The sequence below is a fragment of the Bos grunniens genome, chromosome 9 (genome assembly GCF_055505025.1).
Source record: "Bos grunniens cultivar Pamir isolate PY7600 chromosome 9, Bosgru_T2T1.0, whole genome shotgun sequence".
In the NCBI taxonomy this organism is placed as follows: domain Eukaryota; kingdom Metazoa; phylum Chordata; class Mammalia; order Artiodactyla; family Bovidae; genus Bos; species Bos grunniens.
The window spans coordinates 68,297,793-68,316,224 of NC_141173.1; the positions used below are offsets into that span (position 1 = coordinate 68,297,793).

Sequence of the window (18,432 nt, forward strand, 5' to 3'; positions counted from 1 at the left end):
TATATATATATATATATATATATACACATAAACCTTCTAGTCAATTATAGATCTGTGGTGTATGAACCTTTTGATGTTTTGTTATTTATTAGATTACTTTGTAGCTGGTATGGTTTCTGGGGTGAAATGACAGTGATCCTTGAGGGATGTGTGTGCTACAAAGGAAGAGCGAATAGATGAGATCACAGACTGAGATGTAGTTAATAATATAGAAAACAAGAAGTGTGCATAAAGCACTATAAAAGGCAGTAGGAATGAGTTCATGAAGGAAAAGAGGCCGACATTAATTTAAGCTAATACCTGCTTTGACGATTGAAATTCATGGTGAACTCCAAACATTAAGGAATCAAATGCCAAAATAACTCCTGGATGTAAAAATGTTTACAAGCTACTTCCAGGAAAGTTGCTTGCCAAGGTTAAGTAGAAAATTCATAGAATATATCTGGAACTGTTTCTTTATATTTAGAAGACTGGGTTCTTCTGTCCTGTGCGAAGACTAAAATAAATCATGGCTATTGTATAGGCTTTTCCCCCAAAGACTTTTGAGTTAAAAGGCTGGCAACATTTCTCTGACAGTTTAACTTACCTGCTTTCTTTACAAAGCTATATGATTATGTATTTAGGCCTTAGAGTCTTAAATCTTAAAAGATTAAAAAATGATTATTTAAAAACTCTACTGGTGAATTATTGGTATCATTTTTTATTTTATGGTTCCTTATCTCTTTATGATAATAACTAAATCACATTATTTTTAAGATAATTTAATTTTATTCCCTGAGTTTAAACAGTAAGTATTCTGCTGTTGAAAAAGTGATTTAAAAAATGTAGAAAAGTAGAAAAATGGGCATTCAGTGCAGTGGTAACTCAAATACTATTATTAACATTTGTGTGTTAACTTTAGATGGTGACTTTTTCCCCATATCTGTTCATATTTCTCTGAAATTTGGTTTTAGCTCCTAAATAACAGTCCTCAACTCTGAAAGATATTAAGATTGTTTCCAAATTTTGTATATTTTAACGAATATATGATGAGATCTTTGTATATAAAATATTTTTCATTTATTTTTCCCTCTGAGATCTAAATTCTTTTTTTTCAAATTGACGTATAGTTGATGTACAATATTATATATGTTACAGTTGTACAATACAGTGATTTTTCAGTTACTAGGAAAACAACACATGGTCAACTAAAATTTTAACAGTACAAACGGAATAAAGTAGATAGCAAATACTGTCCTCTTTAACCTATTCAACCCTAGTCTCATTTCCAAATGTAATCACAATGTAAAATTTTTTATAGAGTAATGTACCAAAATTGGAGAAGGCAATGGCACCCCACTCCAGTACTCTTGCCTGAAAAATCCCACGGATGGAGGAGCCTGGTAGGCTGCAGTCTATGGGGTTGCTGAGGGTCGGACATGACTGAGTGACTTGACTTTCCCTTTTCACTTTCATGCATTGGAGAAGGAAACGGCAACCCACTCCAGTGTTCTTGCCTGGAGAATCCCAGGGACGGGGGAGCCTGGTGGGCTGCCGTCTATGGGGTCACACAGAGTCGGACACGACTGAAGTGACTTAGCAGCAGCAGTACCAAAATTCAGAAAACTCACTTTAGCTATAATAATGACATTATGTTAAAATCACAATACATATTAATTTTTTATTGAATTTCTTATGTGCCTTTATAATCTTCCCTGGAGAAGTAAATGGCAATCCACTCCAGTACTCTTGCCTGGAAAATCCCATGGACAGAGAAGCCTGGTATACTACAGTCCATGGGGTCACAAAGAGTCAGACACAACTGAGCGAATTCACTTCACTTTATAATCTTCAAATTCTTATCTACTCCAAAATAAGAAAATTATTTATTTCTTTAGCTCTTATTTCTTTCAATTCTTCCAGTTTTATTGCAATATAATTGACATACAGCACTGTGTAAGCTTGGGCTTCCCTTGCGGCTCAGTTGGTAAAGAATCCACCTGCAACGGGAGACCTGGGTTTGATCCCTGGGTTGGGAAGTTCCCCTGGAGAAGGGAAAGACTACCCACTCCAGTATTCTGGTCTGAAGAATTCCATGGACTGTATAGTCCATGGGGTCGCAAAGAATTGGACACAACTGAGCGACTTTCACTTTCGCTGTGTAAGTTTAAAATATTCAACATGATGATTTGACTTTCATGCTTACCACAATAAGTTTAGTGAACATCCATCATCTCAAGGATTACTTGAACACAAGCACGGCAATACCTTGACAGCCAATCTGAGAAACAAGATGGCTTTCTAAGTGATCAGTGGGATGGGATCTACTGGAAAAAGCGATGGCTCATGTCCTGGGCAGGACAGAGTGGGATGATGCAACATTTCATCACTTACTCAGAATGCAAAAGTAATGAATTGTTTATTTCTGGAATTTTCCATTTGATATGTTTCAACTGGGGTTGATCACAGGTTAACTGAAACCATGAAAAGTGAAACTACAGATAAGAGAGGAAATATGTATGTTTATTTTACAATTTGTATATGTTAGTAGTACTCTCTGCTATCTATTTGATTCTGCAGTTTGATTTTTTGGTAAGTGTCTATCTGGGCCTTGTTTTCTGTGTTTTTCCTAACTGTGTGTGTGTGTGTGTATGTGTGAGTGTGTGTGTGTGTGTATGCACACATGTGTATTTCCTAGTTTACCCTTTCAGGAGTCTTGAGTTTATATGTAAAGTTCTCTGATATGTCATCCTACCTTGAGTAGTATCTAGAATTTGTCTTTTGTTCAATAAAACCATGCTCCACACTCTAGACTACTTAATCAGAATTAATCAACTTGAGGAAAGACACTCGGAAAAGGCAATGGCAACCCAACCAGTACTCTTGCCTGGAAAATCCCAAGGGCAGAGGAGCCTGGTAGGCTGCAGTCCATGGGGTCTCGAAGAGTCGGACACGACTGAGCGACTTCACTTTCACTTTTCACTTTGATGCACTGGAGAAGGAAATGGCAAGCCACTCCAGTGTTCTTGCCTGCAGAATCCCAGGGACGGCGGAGCCTGGTGGGCTGCTGTCTATGGGGTCACACAGAGTCGGACACGACTGAAGCGACTTAGCAGCAGCAGCAGCAGGAAAGGCACTGGTTTAAGAAATGGCTTACTACTCTAGAAAATAATTATAGTTTCTTCTTCCAAGGGATTTCTCTGCTTCATAACAGCACAATCATTATATATATATATCTGTCTGCCAATTTCAACCTGCACAGTCAAGTGTTCTGAACAAGACACTTAGTTTGTAGTAGTACTTTCAGAAACAAACATTGAAATAGACATTTTTTATCACAAAGTTATTTCTCTGTTTAGTCTTGAGGTCTGGAGATTTTAATATCAGAAATAAATATTAATTGAGGGGAGTGTTTCTGTGGCCTTTATTGAAGTGAACAGATGTCTTTTTCATTTGACTTCTATGTCTGATTAAGAAAATAAATTTATTGATGTTCAACAATGCAGACATAACTCAGAGATATTACAAGTTCAGTTCCAGACCACTGTAATAAAGCAAGTTCCAGTAATTTTTGGTTATCCAGTGCATATTAAAGTTATGTTTACATTATATGGTAATCTATTAAGTGTGTAATAGCATTATGTCTAAAAATACAATACCTTAATTCAAAAAGACTTTCTTGCTAAAAAATGCTAACCATTATCTGATCCTGTAGTGAGCTGCAATTTTTTGCTGATGGAGGATCTTGCCTTTAGGTCAATGGCTACAGGGTGGTGGTTGCTGAAAGTTGGGATGGCTGTGGCAATTTCTTACTATAACTAAATAATGATGTTTGCTACATTGACTGACATCCTTTCAAAAACAATTTCTCTGTAGCATGTAATGCTGTTTGATAGCATTTTATCCACAATAAGACATCTTTCAAAATTGGAGTCAGTCTTCTCAAACCCTGTGGCTGCTTTATCAGATCAATTCAGTCAGTTCAGTCGCTCAGTCATGTCCAGCTCTTCGTGACTCCATGGACTGCAGTATGCAAGGCCTCCCTGTCCATCACCAGCTCCTGGAGTTTACCCAAACTCATGTCCACTGAGTCAGTGATGCCATCCAACCATATCATCCTCTGTCATCCCCTTCTCCTCCTGCCCTCAATCTTTCCCAGCATCAGGGTCTTTTCAAATGAGTCAGTTCTTCACATCAGATCAGATCAGTCGCTCAGTCGTGTCCGACTCTTTGTGACCCCGTGAATAGCAGCATGCCAGGCCTCCCTGTCCATCACCAACTCCCAAAGTTGACTCAGACTCACGTCCATCGAGTCAGTGATGCCATCCAGCCATCTCATCCTCTGTCGTCCCCTTCTCCTCCTGCCCCCAACCCCTCCCAGCATCAGAGTCTTTTCCAATGAGTCAACTCTTCGCATCAGGTGGCCAAAGTACTGGAGTTTCAGCTTTAGCATCATTCCTTCCAAAGAAATCCCAGGGCTGATCTCCTTCAGAATGGACTGGTTGGATCTCCTTGCAGTGCAAGGGACTCTCAAGAGTCTTCTCCAGCACCACAGTTCAAAAGCATCAATTCTTTGGTGCTCAGCCTTCTTCCCAGTCCAACTCTCACATCCATACATGACCACTGGAAAAACCATAGCCTTGACTAGACGAACCTTTGTTGGCAAAGTAATGTCTCTGCTTTTGAATCTTCATATCAGGTAGCCAAAATATTGGAGTTTCAGCTTTAGCATCAGTCCTTCCAATAAACATTCAGGACTGATTTCCTTTAGGATGGACTGGTTGGATCTCCTTTCAGTCTAAGGGACTCTCAAGAGTCTTATCCAATACCACAGTTCAGAAGCATCAATTCTTCAGTGCTCAGCTTTCTTTATAGTCCAACTCTCACATCCATACATGACTACTGGAAAAACCATAGCCTTGGCTACATGGATCTTTGTTGGCAAAGTAATGTCTCTGCTTTTTAATATGCTGTCTAGGTTGGTCATAAATTTTCTTTCAAGGAGTAAGCATCTTTTTATTTCATGGCTGTAATCAGCATCTGCAGTGATTTTGGAGCCCAAAAAAATAAAGTCTGGCACTGTTTCCACTGTTTCCCCATCTATTTGCCATGAAGTGATGGGACTGGATGCCATGATCTTTGTTTTCTTAATGTTGAGCTTTAAGCCAACATTTTCACTCTCCTTTTTCACTTTCATTAAGAGGGTCTTTAGTTCTTCTTTGCTTTCTGCCATAAGGGTGGTGTCATCTGCATATCTGAGGTTATTGATATTTCTCCTGGCAATCTTGATTCCAGCTTGTGCTTCTTCCAGCCCAGCGTTTCTCATAATGTGCTCTGCATAGAAGTTAAATAAGCAGGGTGACAATATACAGCCTCGGTGTACTCCTTTTCCTATTTGTTGTTCCATGTCCAGTTCTGTTACTTCCTGACTACATACAGATTTCTCAAGAGGCAAGTCAGGTGGTCTCTTTCAGAATTTTCCACAGTTTATTGTGATCCATACAGTCAAAGGTTTTGGCATAGTCAATAAAGCAGGAATAGATGTTTTTCTGGAACTCTCTTGCTTTTTCCATGATCCAGCAGATGTTGGCAATTTGATCTCTGGTTCCTCTGCCTTTTCTAAAACCAGCTTGAACATCTGGAAGTTCACGGTTCACGTATTACTGAAGCCTGTCTTGGAGAATTTTGAGCATTAATTTGCTAGTGTGTGAGATGAGTGCAATTGTGCAGTAGTTTGAGCATTCCCGAAGAAAGGCATTGCCTTTCTTTGGGATTGGAATGAAAATTGACCTTTTCCAGTCCTGTGGCCACTGCTGAGTTTTCCAAATTTGCTGGCATATTGAGTGCAGCACTTTCACAGCATCATCTTTCAGGATTTGAAATAGCTCAACTGGAAGTCCATCACCTCCACTAGCTTTGTTCATAGTGATGCTTCGTAAGGCCCACTTGACTTCACATTCCAGGATGTCTGGCTCTAGGTGAGTGGTCACATCTTTGTGGTTATCTTGGTCATGAAGATCTTTTTTGTACAGTTCTTCTGTGCATTCTTGCCACCTTTTCTTAATATCAACTAAGTTTATCAACTAAGTTTACATAATATTTGTTGTCAGTTCAATAGTCTTCACTGCATATTCACCAGGAGTAGAATCTATCCCAAGGAATCACTTTCTTTCCTTATCCAGGAGAGGCAACTTTGCATTTGTTAAAATTTATCATCATATTGTGGCAATTAAGTCCTGTTTTCAGGCTCTACTTCTTTTGCTGTTTCCACCACATCTGCAGTGACTTTCTGCAACAGAAGTTGAATCCTCCGTAGTTATCCATAAAGGCTGGAATAAATTTCTTCTCAACTTCTGTTAATGTTGATACTTTGACCTCTTCCCGTTGTTGGGGGAGTTTGTAGTTTCCTCAGTTCTGTCTCGTTGCAATAAAAATTTGATGGACAGACCAGCATTACAGCTCTCAGATGGATCAGTGTACAGCTCTTGAATGGAGCACTGTTATAGCTCCAAGTTATAGCTCAGTTTTATTTAGAAAGTAAAGGAAAATACATCCTTGAGGCGTGAGGGCATGCTGACCCAAAAAATACGAAGAGAAGATAGGCCCCCCAGCCCAATTTTGGCTCCTCTTTTTATGTTTTTTCTCCTCCCCCTGGGCTTGCCGTATGTAAATTGGGCTAGCCAGGAGTGCTGTTTATTTTACCAGGGTTCCTCACTCTGGTGCTTGGACCCTCCTTTGTGCTAATTTTTTGGGCTTCTTCCTTAGTTGTCTTTTAGCCACTGCCACTCTGGACTCCATTTTCCTATTCTAACTACCTAGCATTACCTGCTCAAGAGATGGGAGGCCTAATTCTTTGGGAATAGAGGCATCGAGGTCTCTCTGGCTACTTCCTGATGAACTGGGATGGCAAGGGGCATTGGGCCTCACCCTCTTGCGAGTCTCAAGTCTCAGAGTCTCAGAGTGGTGTCCATTTAAGGGTGAGTGATGTTTTCCATGGTCAGCTATTGTTTTATAATCCTTGTTGAACCGGCACTGCATGTTGTAGCTTGTTGACCTGGGCAGAGACAAAATGGGTTAGACAATTGATAATACATGGGGCAATCATAAGCCGCATCAATATGGTGATAACAAGGTAGGGGCAGTAGCCAACTCCAAATCCCCCCTCACCAGGAGAATCCCCCAAAGAAAGATTGTAGCCACCCCAAGAACTCTCCAGTTCATTCTTTGAGATCCTGTAGGGTCTGAATGTTTCTCTTGAGGACTGTGAGACTTTCTTTAACTTAGCTGGATGTATTTACCCAGAATCAAACATCTCATTCAAGATGGCTCAAGTCCCTCCTTGTTCAGGGATCAGGAGATCTATCTCCTGTCTGTTTTGCAGTACAACCCCTGCAAAGCTGTGTTGGCTCTTTAGAGCTTCCCTGAGAAATCTTAACCCCAGAAACTTAATTTTGGGAGTGTTCATTAGAATGGCACTCATTTGTAGTTCTGAATAGGTACCTGAGATCTCCCAGGGGCTCACAGGTGTATTGAGTGTCCTCTTCCATTTTCTTCCATGGCTTGACTCATGAATAGTCAACCCAGTTATGTCCTAGTACCTTAACTGCTATTGGGGTAGAAAATATTACAGGGTAGGGGCCCTTCCATGTAGCCTGGGGTTAAGCCTTTGGGGACCCATCTTTCCAGACTTTAATTAGGTCTTGAGTCCCTGGAGCATATAATGGTGACTCTATTGAATCTTTGGGGTTCTGGTTGACACCGCATAAGTGTATATCCTGTTGGAATTGCCCAATGGCCATGGTATAAGACTGGAGGATCTGAGCCTCTGGATCTAGGAGGAGGTCATTGACATAAACAAAAGGTCTCCCATATAGCATCTCATAAAGACTAAGACCAACCTGTTCCTTAGGGGCAATACAGGTGCAGAGGAGAGCTATTGGGAAAGCCTCCTTCCATCCCAGGGGGGTCTCCTGGTTTATCTTTTTTATTTCTGATTTTAAGAATTGGTTGGCTCCTTCTACTTTTTCTGAAGACTGAGGCCTCCAGGCACAATGGAGGTAATGAGTAATGCCCAATGCTTTAGAGACCCCTTGGGTGACCTTAGAAGTAAATGATGTCCCATTGTCATTTTGTAATGACCTGGACAGACCAAATCTCAGAATGAATTCATGGAGCAGTTTGTTGTTGTTGTTGTTGTTGTTGTTGTTGTTGTTGTTTTTACCACCCCCTCAGCCATCTCAGTCCAGGTGGGAAAGCTTTCACTCCATCCTGTGAATGTATCTATCATGACTAAGAGGTATTTATACCCTTGAGAAACTGGAATCTGGGTGAAGTCCATCTGCCAGTTCTCTCCTGGGTTGTTGGACAGGCTGGGCCAGCTAGGGTCTTTGAGCTCCTTGGGCATTAATTGGCAAGTAGTACAAGAGGAAACCACTTACCTTATAGTCGTTTGGAGGCCTGTTCCTTTGAAGGACTTTTCTAGTAATCTTTGGAGGGCCTTTTCCCCTAAATGAGTGGTGGCATGTAAGGAGTTAACCAACTTCCATTGGAAGTTTCCAGGCAGAAAAAGGAGTCCCTCCTTTTGGAACCACCCCATGCGATCTTCTTGAAAGTCCTCACTCTTAGCTTTAAGAGTCTCACCTTCAGTACATGAAGGAGTTTCTGGAAAATTAGTTTGTGGAACTAAGGTGGCAACCCCTATATTAGATCATGGTTCTGTAATGCTGTTCGCTTAGCTTCCTGATTGGCTGCTTGGTTACCTCGTGCCACTTCCATGCTCCCTTTTTGGTGTCCTTTACAGTGGGAGACTGAAACCTCAGCTGGCAGATGAACTGCCTCCAAGAGACTAAGGATTTGGTCACCATATTTGATTGGGGACTCTTGGGTGGTCAAGTGGCCTCTTTCTTTCCAAATAGCAGCATGTGCATGAAGCACCAGAAAGGCATACTTGGAGTCAGTGTAAATGGCTACTCTTTTTCCTTTTCCCAGCTCTAAAGCTTGAGTCAGGGCTATGAGCTCAGCTAATTGGGCTGAAGTACCTGGTGGCAAAGGTTTAGCCTCTATGGTCTCAAAATTGGAGACTGCTGCATACCCAGCTCTTCTTTTTCCATCCAAGACAAAGCTGCTTCCATCAGTGTACCAGATTTTCTCAGGATTGGTAAGAGGATCTTCTGACAATCCCTCTCGGCATTTTGTCCAGCAGTCCAAGGTTTCTAGGCAAGAATGAAAGAGGAGAGAGCCCTTGGGGGTAGGCAGGAGGGTGGATGAATTAAGAATCTCACAAGGGGATATAGTGAGGCCTAGATTTTCCATCAGCACTACTTGATATCTGAGAATTCTTTGACCAGATATTCATAAATGGCCTCTCCCATTTAGGAGTTGTTTCACTTGGTGGTGGGTAAAAACAGTTAGTTTCCCCCCCAAAAGAGAGTTATAAAGCATCTTCTATCAGGATTGCAATAGCTGCAAGATTTGAAGGCAGGGAGGCCAGCCTTGGGCGGTTGGGTCTAGCCTCTTGGAAAATAAGCTACAGTCTGGGGCTCAGGTCCCATACTTTGAGTTAACACTCCCCAAGGCTATTCCTTCTTTTTTGTGGACATAAAGTTGGAATGCTTTTTCTGGGTCTGGCAACCTCAAGGCAGATGCTTTAGTTAAGGCTTGTTTTGGATTTCCAGTTGAGCTATTTCAAATCCTAAAAGGTGATGCTGTGAAAGTGCTGCACTCAATATATCAGCAAATTTGGAAAACTCAGCAGTGGCCACAGGACTGGAAAAGGTCAGTTTTCATTCCAATTCCAAAGAAAGGTAATGCCAAAGAATGCTCAAACTATGTCATAATTGCACTCATCTCTCACACTAATAAAGTAATGCACAAAATTCTCCAAGCCAGGCTTCAGCAATATGTGAACTGTTAACTTCCAGATGTTCAAGCTGGTTTTAAAAAAGGCAGAGGAACCAGAGATCAAATTGCCAACATCTGCTGGATTGTCGAAAGAGCAAGAGAGTTCCAGAAAAACATCTATTTCTGCTTGATTGACTATGCCAAACCTTTGACTGTGTGGACCACAATAAACTGTGGAAAATTCTGAAAGAGATGGGAATACCAGACCACCTGATCTGCCTCTTGAGAAATCTGTATGCAGGTCAGGAAGCAACAGTTAGAACTGGACATGGAACAACAGACTGGTTCCAAATAGGAAGAGGAGTACTTCAAGGCTGTATACTGTCACCCTGCTTATTTAACTTCTATGCAGAGTACATAATAAGAAACATTGGGCTGGAAGAAGCACAAGCTGGAATCAAGATTGCCAGGAGAAATATCAATAACCTCAGATATGGAGATGATACAACACTTATGGCAGAAAGTCAAGGAGAACTAAAGAACCTTTTAATGAAAGTGAAAGAGAGTGAAAAAGTTGGCTAAAGCTCAACGTTCAGAAAACTAAGATCATGGCATCCGGTCCCATCACTTCATGGCAAGTAGATAGGGAAACAATGGAAACAGTGGCTGATTTTATTTTTCTGGGCTCCAGAATCACTGTGGATGGTGATTGCAGCCATTAAATAAAAAGACACTTGGTCCTTGGAAGGAAAGTTATGACCAACCTAAACAGCATATTAAAAAGCAGAGACATTACTTTGCCAACAAAGGTCCATCTAGTCAAGGCTCTAGTTTTTCCAGTAGCCATATATGGATGTGAGAGCTGGACTCTAAAGAAAGCTGAGTGCTGAAGAATCGATGCTTTTGAACTGTGGTGTTGGAGAAGACTCCTGAGAGTCTTTTGGACTTCAAGGAGATCCAGCCAGTCCATCCTAAAGGAGATCAGTCCTGGGTGTTAGAGGGACTGTTGTTGAAGCTGAAAGTCCAATACTTTGGCCACCTGATGCAGAGAGCTGACTCATTTGAAAGATCCTGATGCTGGGAAAGATTGGGGGAAGGAGGAAAAGGGGACGACAGAGGATGAGATGGTTGAATGGCATCCCCAACACAATGGACATGGGTTTGGGTGGACTCCGGGAGTTGGTGATAGACGGGGAAACCTGGCATGGTGCAGTTCATGGGGTCACAAAGAGTCAGACACGACTGAGCGACTGAACTGAACTGACTGCCTTCTTTGAAGAGTCCCCCACGTCAGTGGGATTGAATCATCCTGTCCCTTCAAGTTTTCATATAAGGACTGGGCAATTAGACTGTAGTTGGGTATTCAGATTCTACAATGTCCAATTAGCCTTAGAAAGGCTCGAAATTCTTTTCGAGTCGGGGGAGGGCAACTGAAGGATTCCTTGTACCCGATCAGAGGATAGCCTCCTGGACCCGAGTGTAATCTCCCAGGTAAGTGACCTTTGTCTCAACCATCTGTGCCTTAGCACGGGAGACTTTATATCTCCTCTCTGCCAAAAAATTTAGAACCTGAATTGCATGTTGTTGGGCATTTTTCTCATCTGGAAAGCAGATTAGTAGGTCATCTATGTATTGTAGCATTTTCCCGTTAGGTCCCAGGTCCAGATCTAGGAGATCATGGCTAAGAGCCTGCCCAAACAGGTGAGCGCTCTCTCTGAACCCCTGAGGTAATACTGTCCAAGTCATCTGTTGGTGTTTTTCTCCTGGGGCCTCCCACTCGAAGGCAGAATGATATTGGGGTTCTTTAGCCAGTAGTATGCAAAAGAATGCATCTTTGAGATCCAAGACTGTAAACCACTTGGCACTGGGTGGGATTTCTCCTAAGATTACATAGGGATTGGGTTGTGGGATGGAGGGGGACTACAGCTTCATTTATGATTTGGAGATCTTGAACTATTCGACAGGTTCCATCCTTTTTCTTTACAGGGAGGATTGGGGTGTTACACAGCGAATTGGTGGGGACCAATAGCCCACAGGCAAGGAATTTATTTATTAGAAGTTGTAGTCCTTCCCGAGCTTCTCTTCTGAGGGGATATTGTTTCTGGTTAGGAAACTGAGTGGGATCTCAGAGGACAATGATGACTGGTTCACCTTGGTGGGCTCATTCAGGAGTCCCCTGGTCCCACACCTGGGGGTTAATTTTGTCCTCCCATAGTTTTTGGTTCCTCTCTATTGTAGAGGGTGTAATGGGTTCTTCAGTAGTAACCAGAAGCTTTAGGGCTCTAGAGGCTGAAAAGCTTCCCATCACAAGGGTGGTCCCCAGTTCAGTGAGTATATCTCTTCCCAATAAGGGAGTAGGACTCTCAGGGACCACCAGAAACTAGTGGGAAAATATTTGTCCATCCCAGCAACAAAGAAGTGCTCAGGTGAATCTTTTAGTAATTGTTTTTCCTGTAGCACCCAAAATGGTACAGGTTTGGGAGGAGAAGGTTCCGGAGTAGGAGGTCAGGACAGAGCAGGTAGCCCCTGTGTCAACCAAGGAGTTCTTGGACCTACCTGCCACATCCAGTTGCACCCTTGGCTCCAGCCCCATGCTGGTTATCTGTGACAGGCAGGTTGGCTGGAGTGGGCCATTTCAGTCCTGTTGAACCATTGTGAGGGAAGGCTTGGTATTTGCCCTTGAGGCTCTTGGCTCCTGAGAGCAAGTTGCCCACAGGGACATTGCCGCCCAATGTTCCAATTGATGGCATTTGTAGCAAACCATTTTAGGAGACTTGTCATGGTTTGGACACTCTTTGGCCCAATGCCCCGCCTGTCTACAGATTAAGCATTTGCCTCGTTCCTTGTCCTTCAGGGACTCGGGGTTTGCCATAGGGCTTCCCTGGAGGGTGGCCAGCACCTTGGCATGCCTTATCCCTTTCCTTTTCTCCCTTTCCTGGGCCTTTGCCTCCCTCTCCATGGGTGGACTTCCTTAGGGGTGAGTCTTTCTGAAGCTTATTCTACCCAGTACTGTTGCAACCTGAGAGCTGGGTGTCCCCGGATCAGGGTGCAGATCCCCAGGCAAGCTGAGCCATGACAGCCTCCTGGAAAACAAATCCCCAGGCAGGTCGAGGCAGGTTGGCCTCCAGAGAATTGGGTCCCTGGGCAGGTCAAGGGATCTCAACCTCCTGGGACCCCTGGACTGGCAGATCCCTGAGCAAGTTGAAGCGTGACAACATTTAGAGGACCAGATCCCTAGTCAGGTCGAGGCAGAGAGACCTCCTGGGACGCCCAGACAAGAGCTGGGTGTCCCTAAGGTCTCCAGTGTGACCAGTACTGGGTAAGATTAAGGGATTGTAGTTTTAACTCATTGCCAGTTTGTTCACGCAGATGGGAATAGATATCATGATGTAAAGCAGTCCAAGCCTGTGCCCTAAGACTGTGAACCTGGTGAAGCAGCCATAAGACTTATCCTCTTACTGCTCTAAGGGAATGTAAGTCACTGATTTCCTCTCCTAGTTGTCCATAAGAGTAGATTAGGGTGACTCCAATGGTAAACATGGAGAAGGCAATGGCACCCCACTCCAGTACTCTTGCCTGGAAAATCCCATGGATGAAGGAGCCTGGTGGGCTGCAGTCCATGGGGTCGCAAGGAGTCAGACACGACTGAGCGACTTCGCTTTCACTTTTTACTTTCATGCATTGGAGAAGGAAATGGCAATCCACTCCAGCGTTCTTGCCTGGAGAATCCCAGGGACGGGGGAGCCTGGTGGGCTGCCGTCTACGGGGTCACACAGAGTGGACATGACTGAAGTGACTTAGCAATGGTAAATATTTCATCGTCATAGACCCACTTTAGGTAATAACAAAAGTAATGACAAAGGAATGGTTTATCTGGTCCTGTTAGAGGCATTCAGTTCAGTTCAGTTCAGTCGCTCAGTTGTGTCCGACTCTTTGCAACCCCATGAATCGCAGCACGCCAGGCCTCCCTGTCCATCACAAACTCCTGGAGTTCACTCAAACTCACATCCATCGAGTCGGTGATGCCATCCAACCATCTCATCCTCTGTCGTCCCCTTCTCCTCCTGCCCCTAATCCCTCTCAGCATCAGAGTCCCTTCCAATGAGTCAACTCTTCGCATGAGGTGGCCAAAGTACTGGAGTTTCAGCTTTAGCATCATTCCTTCCAAAGAACACCCAGGGCTGATCTCCTTTAGAATGGACTGGTTGGATCTCCTTGCAGTAAGGGCCTCTCAGGAGTCCTCTCCAGCACCACAGTTCAAAAGCATCAATTCTTCAGCACTTGGCTTTCTTCACAGTCCAACTCTCACATCCATACATGACCACTGGAAAAACCATAGCCTTGACTAGACTAACCTTTGTTGGCAAAGTAATGTCTCTGCTTTTCAATATACTATCTAGGTTGGTCATAACTTTCCTCCCAAGGAGTAAGCATCTTTTAATTTCATGGCTGCAATCACCATCTGCAGTGATTTTGGAACCCCCAAAAATAAAGTCTGACATTGTTTCCACTGTTCCCCATCTATTTCCCATGAAGTGATGGGACCAGATGCCATGATCTTCATTTTCTGAATGTTGAGCTTTAAGCCAACTTTTTCACTCTCCTCTTTCACTTTCCTCAAGAGGCTTTTTAGTTCCTCTTCACTTTCTACCATAAGGGTGGTATCATCTGCATATCTGAGGTTATTGACATTTCTCCCGGCAATCTTGATTCCAGCTTGTGCTTCTTCCAGCCCAGCGTTTCTCATGATGTACTCTGCATAGAAGTTAAATAAGCAGGGTGACAGTATACAGCCTTGACATACTCCTTTTCCTATTTGGAACCAGTCTGTTGTTCCATGTCCAGTTCTAACTGTTACTTCCTGACATTAAGAGTATTTTAATAATAAGTGAGGTTGAGCAATGTTGCCTGCAAGGGGCCAGGGTCCTGGTAATTAGTAAGTGGCTTAAGAACAAATTGATCAGACCAGATGTTCCATGAAAGTGGAGTGGAGATTTGATGAAGGCCTGAATATCTAGAGGGATTGGATATTATACAATATTTCCCTCCCAAGGGCCAGCTATTTTCTGGTTGTCCCTCCAGAAGATTGTAGAGGCAAAATTGTGGGCCCAGACGGGGCTCAGGAAAAGAGCATGAAACAGGAGGGAAGGGAGCAGGGCACAACTTTTGAAGGAAATGACATAGCCCAAGGGCATATATAAACTGATTAAAATCAAAGGAGTCCAAGATGACAAGTCAAATTCAACTAAACCCTGATCCCCAATCTGCAAGCTGAATGACACACCCAGAGGTGCCAGGACAGTTCCAAGACACTGTCAAAAGACAGAGGAGTGAGTGGTTCCCTCATTGTTGAAATGATCCTCCCATTCATTAGCATGTGAATTCACCCAGCTTTAGCCACACCACATTCTATGGCCACTGCACTCTCCTCTGTGATGGCCCACACCCTTTATGGAGTGTGCTTCTCTCTGAATCCTAACAAATCCACTTCTTACCTATCCCTGTGTCTCTAACTGAATTTTTTGCAATGAGACATCAAAGCCTGAGCTTCATTAGGTCCTGAAGCCAGGCACCATGGGATTTGGCCGGGCCAAGTCCTGGGAGAGAGGAGCTGAGGATGGGAGGAAAAGGCAGTGGGAAAAACATGCCAAGGAATCCTTCATAACCTGCTGGAAAACCTGCTAAATACCTGATGGGTGCTCACAGTTTTCATTAGCCTGATCCTTGGCACAAATAAAATTAAGGACAGAAGAACCTCCCCACCCGCTTGAGTAACAGCTACTAAAGCGCAGAGGTTAGTGAAGCCTTCAGGACACACTGGGGAGTAGCCTCTCCAGAGTCCCTCAGTTGCACCCACTGCTGCTTGCCTGTTCTTGTGGGGTTCAAGGAAACAAGAGATTGTAAAGGAATTAAGATTTTGTTAGGCATATATCCTTTCAGCCATAGGAGCGAGGCCCTCCTTCCTTAACCAGAAGTCTTCTGGAATCAGACTGAGCTGTGTGAGCTTTCTGCTGAGTTTATTTTTCACTGTCCTGGTTTCCAGCATGCCAGGCTTCTTGTCACTTCCCCTGCGCTGGGTTGTCTTCTCATTCAGCTTCCACCACAGGAGCTTTCCCCGAGTTGGGCCCCTGCTGTGCTTGGTCGCCTCCTTGCAGGTTTGGGGGTGGGGGTGGCAAGCCAAGGTTGTTTTAGCCAGTTAAATCCAAGAAACGGCACCATAGATGTCAGAGGAGTTTGTAATTTCCTCGGTTCTGTCTCGTTGAAACAAAAATTTGAAGCGACCGACAGACCAGCATTACAGCTCTCGGATGGACCGCTGTTACAGCTCCATGTTACAGCTCAGTTTTATTTAGAAAGTAAAGGAAAATACATCCTCGAGGTGTGAGGGCATGCCAACCCAAAAGACACGAAGAGAAGAGAGGCCCCACCAGCCGAAATTTGGCTCCTCTTTTTATGTTTTTTTCTCCTCCCCCTGGGCCTGCCCTATGTAAATTGGGCTAGCCAGGAGGGCTGTTTGTTTTACCTGAGGTCCTCACTCCAGTCCTCCGAACTTCCTTTGTTCTAATTTAGCGGGCTTTTCACTTGCTTTTTAGCCACTGGCATTCTGGACTCCTTTTACCTAACACCATTAACCTGTAATGTTCTTAATTGCATTTTGAATGGTGACTCCTTTCTAGAAGGTTTTTAATTGACTTTGCCCAGATCCATCAATGGAATCACTATCTAAGGCAGCTGTAGCCTTAGATATATATTAATAATAGGACTTGAAAATCAGAATTACTTCTTGATCCATGGGCTGCAGAATAGATGTGTTAACAGGTTTGGAAACAATGTGAATCTCACTGGACATCTCCATCGGAGCTCTTGGACGACCAGGTTCATCATCAAAATGTTCAGTAATATTTTGAAACTTTTTTGTTTTTTTCTGAGCAGTAGATCTCAACACTGGGCTTAAAATGTTCAGTAAACTGTGTTTTAAAGAGATGTACTATCAACCAGGCAGAATTGATTTAGTAGAGGGCCCTGGGATTTCTGGAATGGTAAATGAGCATCTGCTTCAACTTCAAGTCATCAGTTGCATTAACTCCTGGGAAATTCCATGGATAGAGGAGCTATAGTTCATGGGGTTGCAAAAGAGTCGGCCATGTTTGTTTTGGGTTATCTCTATTAGATTTTGATGTCATGTATTCATGAGCTTCATAAACTGAATTACATTCCTGTCTGTTTTTTTATATGTTAAATATGAGTTTCAAACATTGAGAATACTGTAAAAATTAACCAGTACTGAAATATTTTGTGGGAATTCTTTCATCATCTGTTTTCCTTTGATATCCTTAATTAGCCTTGCTAAGTTTCCTTTTTATTTGCTTCCTTTTCATTTCTTTTTGTTATGTTTCAAGTATCCCTGGCTTCCTATGGTATTCATTTTGTTTTACATTTTTTATAATTACATGAATTAAGTTTTAATTTGTTTACATTTTTTAATAATGGAAGTATTTAAGCCTAAAAGTTTGGCTTCAGTTTTTCTACATCCCATTGAATATAGCTCTCTGTGCTGTACAATAGGACCTGTTGTTTATCCATTCTCTATATAAATAGTTTGCATCTGCTAATTCATCCTTCCCACAATCCTCTCGTCTTTGGCAATCACAGATCCTTTCTCTGTGTCTGTGAGTCTGTTTCTGCTTGGTAGCTAAGTTCATCTGTGTCACATTTTAGAAGCTACATGTAGGTGATACTATATGGTACCTGTCTCTTTCTGAGTTATTACTTTACTTAGTATGTTAATCCCTAGATCCATCCATGTTGCTGCAAATGGCATTATTTCATTCTTTGTTATGGCTGAGTATTATTCCATAGTATATATATATGCCATATCTTCTTTATCCATTCATTTGTTGATGGACATTTAGTTTGAATACCCTTAGTCTTTTTCTTTGTTTTACTTAGATGATTGTTATTAGGTTTTTATTTTAAAGTAGTATATTTTTACCCCCAAACCACTTTTCCATCTTGTGATAGTCTCAGAAGGTTTATGAGTTAATTTGAAGATACTGATATGTGTTTCGTCTTTTATTAGGTCTGGCACCTGGATCCTGTCATTGTAAACCTGGCTTCAGAGGGGTGAGCTGTGATCGCTGTGCCAGAGGTTACATTGGCTACCCAGACTGCAAACCTTGTAACTGCAGTGGTGCAGGGAGCACAAATGAGGACCCTTGTTTTGGACCCTGTAACTGCAAGGTACCTTGTTTACTCAAATAATGCCCCATTGTTTAGAGCAAAGGTTATTTTCCTTAGTTTCTCTCTTATGTTTGTGCACATCAAGCGATTGGAGCTTCGGTAAATATCCAGTCTCTATTCTATGGTAGCACTTCTGTAAGTGTCTTTAGAATCAGGTTTGGTTCAGCAAGACACATGCCTTTTGTCTAAAAACTTACAAATACAGAAGTCATCTTAAGAATGTGTTATAACAGAAACACATTTGTCCCCTTACCTATCTAGTTTGTTAATTTTCAAATATACAACTCTAAAGCTAGCAACTATTTAAAACTACTGTACAGTCAAATCTACTTTAGCTTCATATCTTATCTAATTCTGAAAAGAATTCTCTCA

At 42.6% G+C, this 18,432-nt stretch overlaps 1 protein-coding gene across 3 annotated transcripts in view; it reads left to right on the forward strand.

Moving 5' to 3' along the window:
- Nucleotides 1-18,432, forward strand: part of LAMA2 (laminin subunit alpha 2) — a 707,472-nt gene that overhangs the window by 283,799 nt on the left and 405,241 nt on the right. For all 3 annotated transcript variants that reach the window (XM_086317880.1, XM_086317878.1, XM_086317879.1), the window contains exon 10: nt 17,900-18,060. In XM_086317880.1, the coding sequence (XP_086174006.1) occupies nt 17,900-18,060 (161 nt within the window). The remainder of the gene's footprint in view (nt 1-17,899; nt 18,061-18,432) is intronic.